Source organism: Mytilus edulis, chromosome 8 (genome assembly GCF_963676685.1).
Source record: "Mytilus edulis chromosome 8, xbMytEdul2.2, whole genome shotgun sequence".
Lineage (NCBI taxonomy): Eukaryota > Metazoa > Mollusca > Bivalvia > Mytilida > Mytilidae > Mytilus > Mytilus edulis.
This window is the reverse complement of record NC_092351.1, coordinates 84898514-84910755: the sequence shown is the minus strand read 5'-3', so window position 1 is coordinate 84910755 and position 12242 is coordinate 84898514. Positions and strand designations below refer to the sequence as shown.

Genomic DNA, 12242 nt, shown 5'->3' with positions numbered 1-12242 from the left:
AACTAGCCTAGGCCGCTTTGAAGTGCGCTTGTTTGCTAACAATAACCGTACACCATGCTATCATTGTAAATTGATTGGTCATTTCTCATATCAATGTAAAGATCGTCCAAAAATTATGAATGAACGGAGTTGCTATAACTGTGCTGATATAGGCCATTTAGCTAATGCTTGCCCAAATGAACCGTATTGTTCTTACTGTAACATAAAAGGGCATCCGAGACGAGACTGTTAGAGTTTCAAGCAAGACCAAAAAAATCAGGAATATGATAAACACGGTCCGGAAATAATTGAGGGTAGACAAGAACCAAAAAGTGACGCACACTCAGATTCACATTCAGTTTGTGATAATGATACTTTTTCCGAAAGTGGGGAAAATGACACTATTAATACTGTAAATGTCCTTATTGGCGCCTCCAATTGCACTAGACTCGGTGAAACGGATGACAATTTAATAAATGCTTCAAAATCAGGTGCAAATTTACCTACCGTTATCTGGATGATATTTTTCGTTGAGTAATCCAGAGTTCTCTAAATATACCTCAGAAATTTACCGAAAAGAACTTACTCTAACTAAATCTAATATAAACAGCAGCAGTTGTCCTTTTCTAGATTGAAACATTTCAATTGCTAACGGGAAACTTCATACTAAAACTTACGACAAAAGAGACGATTTTTGATTTCCTTTTTCAGACGGCGATGTGCGTTAGGTTCCATCATACGGTGTTTAAATATCCAAATTCGTTCGGTATGCCCATGTGTTCTGATGTCATAGATTTTAACAAACGTAATCAATTCATCACTGGGAAATTATTGTGTCAGGGATTTCGATACCATATATTACTTAAAACTTTTACTTAATTCTTCACTTAATTCTTCATAGACACAAAGATGTCATTAGTAAATTTGGCTGTACCTGTAAAAAACTTATCAAAAATGGTATTTCACATCCTAAATTTTACGGTAATGATGTACTGAAAGCGAGGACATCACTATGTGATCCATGTAAATTCATCGAACCTTTAAACAAACTTATAAGTAAGGGTTATCGTACCAATATTGTAATTAGATCTCTGAATATAGTTTACATTGGCACTAATATCGGTTTTGTCATTAGCAAATTAAAACATATTTAAATTGTATCTTCTTTTGGGGCGAGATGTATAGAGACACAAACACGTTAATTTTTATCTTTAAAGAAGTCGCTCCTCACTATCCTACTACCTGTCGATAAATGTATTTTTGGCATTGCACAAGTCATGTCTTCTCTTACTGTTCATGACCTTAAAATACTAAATCTCTGGGATGTGTTTTAGTTGATGTAAGTCTCTGGTGCATGATTTTTTATTATTAATTGTGTTTGGCTCTTATCTAGCTGCCAGTCACTGCGAGTACTCTCAAATCGTATTTTCTAGTTAATTCGACCTGTTGATACTTTCTATAATGTTGTTTGTTATTTTATATTAATAGGGATCGCGCCTATATACCAGCTTTGATTATTTGGAATATCTTCTTATTTTCACTTCTTGTACTACATTTGTATGAACATCAAGATTATTCTCCTTAAATCTGTACAGGAAAATTTTAGTTAGCTCTAACTGTATAGTTTTATGGTTGATATTCACCCCAATTTGTATCTAGTGTTAAATTATGTATTTATATGACATAACTTTCTTGGTATTCCTAATAATTGAAATAATTTGATATACATAAGTAGTATACCTAAAAAAAAAGTTATTTTTCATTTACCTGTAGATATTATAAAAACCGTTCTTTTTTCAAAAGTGATTATTTTCGAAGGGTTAAATATTTCGCGGTGGTGTTTTGCCATGACTTTGTTTGGACTTTTTTGTTTGCTTTTTTTTTGTCTTTTATGTTTGTCCCTAATATTTTATTAACTAGGGATTTGCATTCAGGTATCGCAGATGAAATGTATTCGTTAATAGTGTGTTAATTTACGTTTTTTGATTGAGTTAAGCCTTCCAATTGATATTTTGTCGTGTGGTTTTCTATGTTGTGATGGTGTACTATTCTTTAAAAAAAAAAGGAGAAGGTTTGGTACCATTAAAACGTTTAATCCCGCTGCAAATGTTTGCACATGTCCTAAGTCAGGAATCTGATGTACAGTAGTTGTCGTTTGTTTAGTAATTTATACGTGTTTCTCGTTTCTTGTTTTTCCTGTTTGAATTGTTTTACACTAGCAATTCTTGGGCCCTTTATAGCTTTTTGTTCTGTGCGATCGAGCAAAGGCTCCGTGTTGAAGGCCGTACATTGACCTATAATGGTTTACTTTTATAAATTGTTTTTTGGATGGAGAGTTGTCTCATTGGCACTCACACCACATCTTCCTATATCTAGGTCCCCTTTACATCAAAATGATAATACAGACTAAAACGAGTTGAAAAGTCTCTTATTGAATTTTGATTTAAATGATATATGGCGATCTAAATTTCAAACAAATAGACGGCATAGTTTTCAAAGAGGACATTCAAAATCACGAATAGATTTTATTTGTTTGTACGAACCCTCTTAGCTGTAAAAATTTAGACACACGTATAACCATATTTCCCTTTAGTGATCATGACATAGTTACTTCAAAAATAAAATTAGATGATATTGAAAGAGGACCGGGAATGTGGATCATGCATCTAAATGCAATCAAGACAGATTAATTTTAAAATGCATTTAAAACGTTTTGGAAAAATTGTGTTAAAAGTTAGAAACGATTTAATAGTATTCAAGAGTGTTGGGATGTAACAAAATCAAATATTTAATTTTTGACCATGGGAATTAGTCAAACACTAAATCGTTTATCAAAGCAAAATAATGTCATTGCTTTAGAAAAACAGCTTGAAAAATTGAAACTTCATTTGAACGATTCAAATAAATCATGTGACAAAATTTTAGAAATTGAAAATAAAATTAATGAATATTATTCTAATAAAACAGTCTCAGCCAAAATTAGATCATGAACTAATTGGGCCGAAGACGGAGAGAAGTCGACCAAATAAAAAGAAAAATAGGCAGAACAAATTATTGCAAAGTGTAAAAACGGTGAGTATAAATGTGACATTGATTCTATCTCAAATGAACAAGTAAAATTTAATACTAAACGTTTTGCCACTGAAGGCTGGGACAAAACAGCAGGCGAAAAACTTTGTCAGTTTATGATAGATAAGGTAAGTAAGGAAGATAAAGAAATGTTAGATAGAGATATAAATATCTGTGAAGTAGAAAATGTGCTAAAATTACTCAAACAGAACAAATCACCTGGCGAAGATGGTATAATATCAGAATTTTATGTTTTATACTGGGATATAACAAAAAAAAAGGATTTCTTTAGTTTACTACAAGAAATATTTAATGGTACTATATTGATTATCTCTCAACATAAGGGGCTTTAAACCTTGCTACATAAAGGAGGAGAAAGGGAAAATATAAAAAAAAAATTGGAGACCACTAACTTTACTAAATTGTGATTATAAAATTATTGCAAAGATTCTATCTGAAAGACTTACGATAGTATTGCCTAAAACTATTCACACCGATCAGAGGGGGTTTGTTAAAGGTAGAAATATAAGCGAGGCTAACCGAATGATTCAGGACATTATAGAATATATTGACAACGAAGATGAAGAAGGAATTATACAATTTTTTTTATCAACAAAAAGCGTTTGATAGGGTTAAGTGGGAATGGATAGATTTTGTATTGGAGAAATTTTAATTTTGCGGAAAATTTAGAGCATGGATAAAAATGCTATTATACAATGCTACTACGAGTATTAAAACCAATTGGTTTGTATCAAGATACTTTTCAATTACTCGTTCCACTAGGCAAGGGTGTCCAATAGCGCCTCTCTTGTATAGCATACAGGCTGAACCCATGGCATCTGCGATTAGGGGTAACATTAAAATAGAAGGATTAAAATTACCAGGAGAGGGAGGGAACTTTATAGAAACCAAATTATGTATGTTTGTAGATGACATCCAAGTGAAAAATCTGTAGAAAATACTTTCAAAATTTTGTCCTGATACGAAAAAAGCTTCGGGTTCTAGAATAAACTATGACAAAACAAAAGGCTTACTATTAGGGGCTTCTAAAAGAAAACGATTTAAATTTGATAAAATCAAATGGATCACAGGCAATGTTAAAACATTAGGGGGGTGTCATGGTTATGAAATAAATGACGATGATATTTTGAGAAAAATTATAGACCAAGTTAAAAATTGTATACAATGTATGGAAAAGTAGAAAGCTGTATTTGATGTAAAATATAATGATGCCTCTTCTATTCGTTTCAAAATAAACCATTATTCTACTCTTCTTTTTTTAAAAGCGATATCACAACTGTCCAGGACATTTGGAATTCAGAAACTACAGATTTTATTAGCTGTAATGAAATTTATAGGACGCTGATTGAAAGGAGAAATTGTATTTCCGAATTTTCAAAACTTAAACAGGCAATTCCTAAAGATTTCGTGCAGAATTTGCATCATGAAAATAAATTAAAGATATCAAATTACCTTGAGATCATTAACTTAAAAAACCAAACAATCAAACCATCAAAGTTAAAACTGAAATATATTCGTACGGTTTTAAATAAAGATCTATCTCCAAAATGTCAAACTAAGTGGGAGAAAATATTTGGAACAATTATACCTTGGGAAAATATATGGTCGGGATAAGAACATTTGAAAATTGAAAATAAAGTAAATCTTTATCTTTATCCTTTATCTTACTAGGCAGTCAACACTAATATTGTGAGTTTGACACCTGCCTATGCGGGTGCACTAGACTCCAATTTTAATTGAATAGGATTGGTAATTTTCTTATCAAAGGTCGGTGGTTTTCTGAGGGACTCCGGCTTCCTCCACCAATAAAAACTGGACATCAAGAAATAGCCCTAATGTGGCGCTTAAAAGTGGCGGTAAAACACAAATAATCAATCAATGTCTTAACGCGATGACATTTATTTCTTTCGAGCCGTAAAGTTTCAATAAAATCTTTGCAGCGAAATACGATCCATATATAATAAAATACTAATAATATTAACACACGATCCATAATATTTTATGGCAAAACATTTTTTGTATACACTACAAACGTGTAAAAGCTGAAAAAAGTCTGAAAAGCACAGCATCTGTTATCGACTGCACTGGTTTTTACTAGACCGTTCTAATTATGTCTAAATTATATTCAATATTACTCGACTACTTTTTGAATATATACTCGACATTTTCTTAACCCTTCAAAAAATCAAATTATATTCGATCAAGTTTGAACCATACTATCTTTCATATTTTTTGCTATCTAGATTCTAATTTATTTTTTTTTTATTAAAGAATGCAGCCATTAAGGAAGCTCGCGGGTACAAGATTTTTAGAAAAAAATAAACATTAATTGTTCATTACAAATTTTAATAATTACCTTAAGTAATTGTTACTTTATCATATGGTACAATAAACATTCCAAAAAATCAATTCGTGTTGACCCAAGTGACTTTTGAAATGTAGATATCATTAAAAAAGCTCCAAATTATCTCCATTTAGTTCAAAAATGCAATTTTTTGGCATTAGAATAAAATGCCTTTTTTAACTCATCGGTGACCTATATTGTTGTTTTCGAATAAGCTGTACATAAACTAAATAATTGTAAAATTCAACCGATTTCTGTAATTTAGGTCTTTTTTTATTTCGATATTACCGATATTTCTCCTATTACTTCAACAGAAAAAAGGACATTAACAAAAATGTATGCTTCTTTCGAAGGCAGATTGTGAGCGTAAATGAACAGTGACCCCATTTTTTTATTTCATTTTTCTATTAAGTATAAGATAAAGTTTATTTATAGAAAAATATAGAGAAATCCTTTATTAAATTATAAAAAAAAGATTTATACCTGCAAGCCCCCTCAACATCTTTGCTTAGTTCGATATATGTGACCAAAACTCGGCATATGACAAAAATGAAGCATACATTTGTTTCACTATTTATATCACAAAATGATGAATTTTTCCCAGACATATGATGGACAAATCTGAAGGCAAATTTTAATTAGTTATCAAAAGTACCAGGATTATAATTTTATACGCCAGACGCGCGTTTCGTCTACATAAGACTCATCAGTCACGCTCAGATCAAAATAGTTCAAAAAGCCAAATAAATACAAAGTTGAAGAGCATAGAGGACCCAAAATTCCAAAAAGTTGTGCCAAAGACTTTGCAAACATAATTCAATTATTTTTACAGATTCAACAACACCAAATGCATCAATAGCTTTATATCATTATCTATGTCTGAACGTTGTTGGATCAGAAGAGATTGTAAAAACAGTCAGAATGATGAACAATGTCAACGACAATTTACACAGCAACAAGTCGTTCACCTATATTACCAGTGGAAGTTTAGTAGAAGGACTACAGATGCGGGGTAGTGATATAGATTTGATGTCAGTAATAAAAAAGATTGAGGTCTGTAAAGACACACATAGATTTCAATGCTGATACAATAAATGTCATAATTGAAACGAAAGATACACAGTCAGGTTTCACTAAGTTAAGTCTAGTGCACAGTTCCTACAACAGAAGTTATCTAGAAAATTGTAATGAAATTGGTAGTAATTTCTTCTTATCAAATCTTTCATTCAAAGAAAGTTTTTCAACCGAAAACTTTTCAACTATACATGGGCCATGTCTAACCGATGAAGATGGATTGTTTGACTTTGCACACTGTTTACACAGTAAATCATGGATAACATGAGCAAAACAATGGATATCACGATCAAATAGTTCATGGCCGCGAAACGATGTTAAACAGTCTATTGTAAAACACGGGGTCCTCTTTGTCCCTGTAGGTGTAAAAGGTTCTACACAAGAAGAATTATAGTGGCGAATATCATTATCCGTTAGCGAAAAACTTCTTATCTATTCATTTACTCATACACAGTTATTGTGTTATGCACTCTTTAAAATTCTTATAAAAGACGTGATAGCTTTAGACATAGAATGTAAAGAATTGCTTTGTTCATATTACTTGAAAACAATTTTGTTTTGGATATGCGAAGAATTACCTTTATTAGTATGGAAACCTGAAAACTTGATATCGTGTTACATGAGATGTTTCAGGAGGCTTATATATTATGTTAAATTCTCATTTTGTCCGCATTATTTTATTTCTGAGAATAATCTTTTTGAGAATAAGATACAAGGACAAGCACAGAAAACACTTTTAAACAAGTTATACATACTAAGCAGTTATGGTTGGCAATGTATCTTATTGTCTGATCAAATCTCTATTTGGAATGCATTGCCGTCGGATATAAGCAAGGATACAAATTATTATTATGCCAAGAGCGTTGAAGGATTATTAAAGTCATTTTTGTTTGCTGGCGACTCTCTGGAGCCTACTTCTGATTTTCTTTTGGAAAAAGCCATAAACAAGGTATTGTCAAGTAAGAGTTCAAAAATGAAACTGCTGTATACATACTATATGTCAAAAAGTTGTTGCAAAAGTGAGCAATTTTTGCCATTTGTGGATGTGTCCTGTAATAAATCGACTTATAAACAAGATAAAAAATGTACAAGTGCTCTGTTTCTGAACACAAGTCATGACGCTGTATATGGATGGCTGATGTTAGCTTCGTGTTTATACAAAAGAAAACAATACAATACAGCGCTAAACATTATCCAGTATTCTCTATTAAAATGTACACCAAAAAAACTTCAGTGTTCCATGCAGTTTTCAGATATTCATTATGACCTATTTAATTTACACGTATTTAGGAATATGCCGATGGTTCAGGTATGGAAATTTTTACTATTAGGGTTCATCACCGAATCTGAGTTACAACCGGATGAATTACAAATAGAAGACGAAAGTAGGATTCCTCCAATAGTATATTCTCATTTTCTTTCTTTTTTATGTCATAATCAACAACAAAATAGCAGGCAATGTTTGGATTCTCTCAGGGATCTACAGTTGACAATAGAGGAAAACTACTTAATAGGAGGTCCTGTATTGAAATGTGCTTCTTACAGAATTCTTGGTATAGGTTTCCGATTGTTAGGTGACATAGAAGCAGCGAGGCTAGCTTTCTTGCATTCTATAAAATTGTGTCCCTTTCAAAAATATAACAGTGCATTCCGAAAATTGTCATTGTTAAGCTGAATGTGATTTATTTTATGATATGTCTATTACTTTTATGTTGTTTTCCCCATCAACTGTTTTTGTATCAAATGCCATAAACAGTAATATTTGAAAATTAATACATACTTAGTAACTGTGAGTCTTAATGTTTGTAAATATCAGGAATTTAAATGATAGCAATGTTCAAAATAGTCAGATCTATTCATTTTATTCAAATCAATTACCACACCAAGACTAACATGCAAGTTAGTAGTTTTAAATTTGAAAATGAGGATTCCGTTGCTGCTTCTGCTGCTGCTGATGATGATGATTTTGATTAAGTCTCTTGATCATTAATCAAATATCTCTATACGGTTGAAAACCAGTTGATTATATGTATACTGTAATTTCATGTCTTTTATAGAGTATTGTATTTTATTTTCACAATTATGGTCTTTACTGTAAATGGATATAATTTTAAAATATGTTTTTGATACACGTGGAATGTCAAGTCCTACCTACACAATGATTTTGGCCACTAAATTAGACTCAACTAAAATACGCATTTTGCCGTGCAGACAGACTAGAAAAACAAAGAACAGGCGTGAGAAATGCAATATGAATACAATGCAAGATACTAGTCAAAATCATAAATCATAATAAAAAATAACATTCAAACCCTAAACATTCACAAACCAAGTTTTTTTCGTAACCTGAAGCCGATGATCAAGTGAATCGGCAACGTAACCATCTTTAACAGTGTCGCTTTTCCACCGACCGTGTCGTTTCCAACAACGTTCGTTTACATCTGAATTGGCGGTTGCAGTAGCCCCACCTGCTCTCAAAGAATGCAAACCAATGTTTAAATCAGAACAAATACTTTTAAACCCAGAAACTATACATTCTCTAGCTCTGGTATAGCTTAACCGTTTATTTTTATATATGAATGAACAAACTTGTTTTGATCTGAAAATTGGTCTGAATAAAAAATTATCTGATTCAGAATTAATCATAGCTAATTGAAACTACCTTTTCAATAATAAATATGGACAGGCAATTGACTCTCCTTTACAAATGACAATTTCGTCACCTAATCTATATTGATTAATTTTACTCTTAAATATCTTGATTGAAAATGATCACCTTTGAAAACTATATCCTTACAACGAATACTGCTTACTTCATCATAGCGAAGAAAACCAGGAAAACATAAAATAATCATAGTTAAATCCCGTATAACAAGTAAATCATTACAATATTTGTATCTAGAACATAAATTTATCAAACAATCTACGGTAATGTGATCTTTTTTCACTTTCGGTCGGTGTGGTTTTCGTTTTGCAGCATTCATTAAATTCACAACAAAAGAATTTGATGTCGGATCTTGAATTCCTTGAATGTTATGCGCCCACTTGATCCCGTAAACAGCAGATTGCACTACACTTTTAGACGAGCCTTTATCCAGTAAATGGGTATAACGCAACGTGAAATGGAGAAGCGGGAATAGATTTCCCTCCTTCTTTAGATATAAACTGTTCCATACGTTTAAAAGAATAAAAATATTTACTATTGGTGTTGCTGCTATGCGAATGTAACAAAAATTCTTCCATTTTCCCACCAAGATGAGTGAAATTTTCTGAAATCGCTCCACACTGTGAAATCTCTTTTTGAATGGTACATTTTAACCCGATCCCTAAAAAACAAATACAATAATAAATAACTAAAATCTAATTTTAAGTGCCAACAAAGTGAAATTTGTATCTGTCTTACCGAATAATCCGTTCTTTCCTCTTCCTCTCATAACTACACTTGATGACAACAATCTGCTGTCACCTACAAAACTAGCAAATTTTTGCGAACCTTCAATACCAACGTTTAAAATTGGTTAAAAAGGAGCTGACCTCCAGTATGGAACAATTAGTGTACCGATAGATTTTTCTTGTTTCATTTTTTGAATACATTTGGAAACCAGTGAAGGTGGTGGTACAATCCAATTATTTTCGCTTTTCCAATCTTGATCGAAAGCATTAATATCTGAAGTATTAGGACACCAGTGCTTCGAGTTGAAGACCAATCATTTTGCATTATAATCTGACGCAAATCGATCTACCGTATGAGGACCCCACACATTATCTAGAATTGAATACACTTCTGGGTCTATTCCCCAGTCATCGCAGTCTACACTTTTACTGATCTGATCAGCCTTAACGTTTTCCTCTCTTGGTACCCACTGTGGTAACAATACAATATTGTTAAGCTTACATACATTGGCTATCTTGATAGCCATTAATTGTAGATCGCCCTTTCTACTACCTTGCTTAATAATATAAACAATATTTTGATGATCAGTATACCATTTAATAGTTTCACCTTGTAATGTTACTAGTAATGACAACAACACTCTATATACAGCTTCTAAGTCTCTCCATGTGGAGCTTTTCAAACTTTCTACAAAATTCCAACTAACCATAACTTCAGTATCACTGATACTGACAGCATATCCTCCGACACCTATACCAGAGGCATCACTATAAACAATGCAAGAGTACTGTTCCACTATACTCAAATCTCTGCAATTCAGTACAGCTACGTTTTCCTTCCAGAAAACAATTTCATCTAATGCTTTGCTATTCAAAAGCACAGGAGCGTTCCAACTTGCTCTATACAATAAGCAATCGTACATACTCCTTTTACGCAACCGTACTACTGGGCCCATTGACCCTTGCAAAGAAATAATCTGTCCAATAATGGACGCTAAAAACCTGGCTGTAACTTTTATTGCACCTTTTCTTAACCTGTGAAAGATCACATTCAGCGTATCTTTCAACTTATTCAATCTAGTTTCTGTCACATAAACAATACCATCTTTCATGTTCCCCACCAAACCTAGCCAAGTAACTGATTGACTTGGTTCCCAACTACACTTTTCTTCGGCAATTAAAAAACCAGCCAACCTTAAAGCATAACGTACAGTTAAGCTACAGAAATTAGCCTTACTAATTTCACTTTCCCCACCTATGCCATCATCAAGATACATTATAATCTGTAATCCTTGATATCTTATGTATTTTACAATGCATCTAACGACCTTAGCAAATATGTATCCTGCTGTACTTATACCAAAAGGTAATACGTTAAAAACGTAGTGTTTTGTTACTTTTTCATGTTCATGAAACCAACTGAAACCTAAGTACGTTTTGTGATCTTCGAATATTTCAATATGATGATATGCCGATCGAAGATCGTATGTAAATAGATAGTCCCCTGTTCAAACATACTAAAACACACCCTCGAAATCGCGGGCATATAAAGCTTGTGAACTGTTGTAGGATGATTTTTTGTAAAAGATATTATGTATGGAGAATTTTATAAAAGGTATCAAAAGCCCTCTCCCTTTTTCAAAAGTCCGATATTTGTTTCCTTTCTATTAAATTCAATTATTTTCGTGTTTCTGGCCTTAGACAACAATTGTTCTTCTCCTTTACTACAATGCATCTTTTGGTAAAATTCAAATTAAATAAAAAATTTGCACCGCTTCAAACATGAAATAAATGTAACTGCTTATATATAGACCATTATTAGTCTAATAAAATATTCTTGTAGAACAATCAATCAGCGCTTATTCTTTTGATAACCTTATTAACATGCCAATGGTAGGATATAAATCTTGTATAAATGATTCAGACCGACTTAGGCTAAGTTAAGGGGTGGTCGGAGGGATCCTGATACCGAAATCGCGGGCGTTAAAACACGAAATCCCGAGATGCAGAATTTAAAGAAATTCATATCCCGAAATCCTGAAAATTGAAAAATATATTCCCGTATCCCGTAAGGATCAATTGCAATCTCCAAACTTCGAACTTAAAACACCCGATCCCGACGTCCCGAAAAAGGTCCTGCCTCCCTCTAATCTCTACCCTACATTCATTTTTGCCAAATCACTACTTTCACTTTCAACAATAATTTTTTACGCCCCATTTATGGGCATTATGTTTTCTAGTCTGCATCCGTGCGTTCGTTCTTGCGTTCGTCCGTCCGTCTGTCCCGCTTCAGGTTAAAGTTTTTGGTCGAGGTAGTTTTTAATGAAGTTGAAGTCCAATCAACTCGAAACTTAGTAAATAT

At 32.6% G+C, this 12242-nt stretch overlaps 2 protein-coding genes across 2 annotated transcripts in view; both read right to left on the bottom strand.

Moving 5' to 3' along the window:
* LOC139486477 (uncharacterized) overlaps positions 1-12242 on the bottom strand; it is a 302400-nt gene that overhangs the window by 111905 nt on the left and 178253 nt on the right. The window lies entirely within an intron of this gene.
* LOC139484466 (uncharacterized) lies at positions 10195-11157 on the bottom strand. Its single transcript, XM_071268198.1, has one exon. It carries the CDS (start codon positions 11155-11157, stop codon positions 10195-10197), a length of 963 nt encoding a protein of 320 aa, XP_071124299.1.

Bases quoted from the DNA above. Each gene is read 5' to 3' on its own strand.
- LOC139484466 (XM_071268198.1), bottom strand. From the start codon at position 11,157: ATGTATCTTGATGATGGCATAGGTGGGGAAAGTGAAATTAGTAAGGCT.